Below are 2,116 nucleotides of genomic sequence, written 5' to 3'. Positions count from 1 at the left end.
CGTTCAAGAGATTTACTGGGAGGGAAGAATCCAGGAGAGCGGCTGTCCCTGCCAGGATGAATGAAGAGCAGCTGAAAACTCAAGTGCTAACTAGGGACAAGCACCAGCATGGTCTGCAGTCTTTCTTTCCACAGGGGATCGAAAAGAAGAGGAGACGGAGAGTGCCTGGGGGAGGAGAACAAACCCAGGACCCTAGATTTCAAAGAAACACTGCACAAACTCACAGCCCTCCAACCAGTGAACAGTCCACCCTTCCTGCCCCAGAGGAAGTCAACCTGCGTGCACAGCCAGCTTGCTCAAGGACCTGGAAGCTTGTTTGTTGTATACTTGGTGTGACCTAAGCCAGAAACAGGTGCTGTGTCTGCTGGCTGAGTTAATCTGATCCAAGGTTGTCCTTGATGAATGCTAACACCTTCATCTTTTTTGTCGGGGCGGGGGAACTGAGTCCATGTCAAGCAAGCAGTCTGCCAGCTTCATCACCTGTCCTGACCTGGTGTTCGCTAAGACTAAGATGAGCCTTGAAGAAGTGAAACAAGCCAAGGCGTCTGTCTCACACAGTTTATTTAACAAGCAATAATAAGAAAACAGATTTAACATTCTATACTGTGACCCAAAGTTCCTATTGGTAAGTAATCAACATTAACTGCACGATTTACAACAGTTGAGGGTTTTTCCTTTCTATTTTCAAGTTTGACAGAAAGTGTGTTTAGGGGGAAGAGTAAGGAAGAGCGCACAAGCAAGAAACCTCAGACATTTGCAGGTTAAAATCAGCCCACTGGAGTTTTCTTACAATAACTATTAGTAATACATATTTTCATTAATTTTTAAAAATAATAAAACCTATTGGAGGTGCAAGGCAGGAGCATATGGTTGGCTTCAGGCCTCAGTCGTCTCCCAGTGCACATGAACCACACACACAAGGGGGAAAAGGACTGCGGGGACCGACCAGCCGTAACAAAAATAGATTCTTGGCCGCTATGGGACCTCCCGGAGGAAAGATCAATCGTCCCCGCACGGAGCTGAAGAAGAAGTTATTCAAGCGCCGGAGGGTGCTGAGCAGGGATCGGCGACGGAAGCGCCAGGTGGTCGGGGCTGTGATAGACGCGGGGCTGACCACAAGGCACCACCTCAAGAAGCGGGCATCCAGTGCACGTGCCAACATCACGCTGTCCGGGAAGAAGCGCAGGAAACTCCTGCAGCAAATCCGCCATGCTCAGAAAGAAAAAGCAGCCATGGAAGTGGAAAACCCCTCCAAGTCATCCAGGACTAGTGAGCCACAGCCCAAAAGACAAAAGAAGATGAAAGTTCCCCAGGATGTAGATATGGAGGATCTGGGAGATGAGAGCTAAGCCCCTACCTCTGCTATGAGAAGATTCTCAACAGCAGCCAGAGGACTTGGAGGACTTTGGAGAAAATACTACCATATTTCACTCTCCCAGACACCATTGAGTGGCCCACTGACCTTCCCTGGAGTTACATATTGGGAGGGAAGAAGACGCAAAAAAAGACTGGAGAGGTCCCGCTCTAGCAACCAACTCCTTTTGTAATAAAGCCCTGGAGGTTTAAAAAAAAAAAAAAAAAAAAAACAAAAAAAAAAAAACAAAAATAGATTCTTTGTAATCTATCATCCCTCAGGCTCACCTGGCATGTTTGCTTAAACCACACACGGCTACTGCACAGTTTTTACACGTTCCAGGAAAAACTGTCTTTTAGGCTGAGAAAGATTTTTTTAAAATTGCATATCATCATAGAACCTTCATCTGGTGATGGATGGAGATAGAGACAGAGACCCACACTGGAGCACTGGACTGAGCTCCCAAGGTCCCAATGAGGAGCAGAAGGAGGGAGAACATGAGCAAAGAAGTCGGGACCACGAGGGGTGCACCCACCCACCGAGACAGTGGAGCTGATCTATTGGGAGCTCACCAAGGCCAGCTGGACTGTGACTGAAAAAGCATGGGATAAAACTGGACTCTCTGAACATGGCGAACAATGAGGGCTAATGAGACACAAAGGACAATGGCACGGGGTTTTGATCCTACTTAATGTGCTGGCTTGGTGGGAGCCTAGCCAGTTTGGATGTTCACCTTCCTAGATATGGACGGAGGGGGGAGCA

General features: G+C 47.8%; 1 protein-coding gene across 1 annotated transcript; it reads left to right on the top strand.

Moving 5' to 3' along the window:
* Positions 1-977: 977 nt before the first annotated feature.
* LOC142844701 (uncharacterized protein C11orf98 homolog) lies at positions 978-1,588 on the top strand. The gene has a single exon (XM_075963516.1). The coding sequence runs from the start codon at positions 978-980 to the stop codon at positions 1,347-1,349; it is 372 nt and encodes a 123-aa protein (XP_075819631.1). The 3' UTR covers positions 1,350-1,588.
* The last annotated feature ends 528 nt before the right edge of the window (positions 1,589-2,116 follow it).

The sequence above is a fragment of the Microtus pennsylvanicus genome, chromosome 2, assembly GCF_037038515.1.
Source record: "Microtus pennsylvanicus isolate mMicPen1 chromosome 2, mMicPen1.hap1, whole genome shotgun sequence".
Lineage (NCBI taxonomy): Eukaryota > Metazoa > Chordata > Mammalia > Rodentia > Cricetidae > Microtus > Microtus pennsylvanicus.
The sequence above is the reverse complement of the archived record's forward strand: the minus strand, read 5'-3'. Positions and strand labels throughout refer to the sequence as shown.

What these genes read in the sequence shown, in the direction of transcription:
- LOC142844701 (XM_075963516.1), top strand. Translation starts at nt 978, where the DNA reads ATGGGACCTCCCGGAGGAAAGATCAATCGTCCCCGCACGGAGCTGAAG.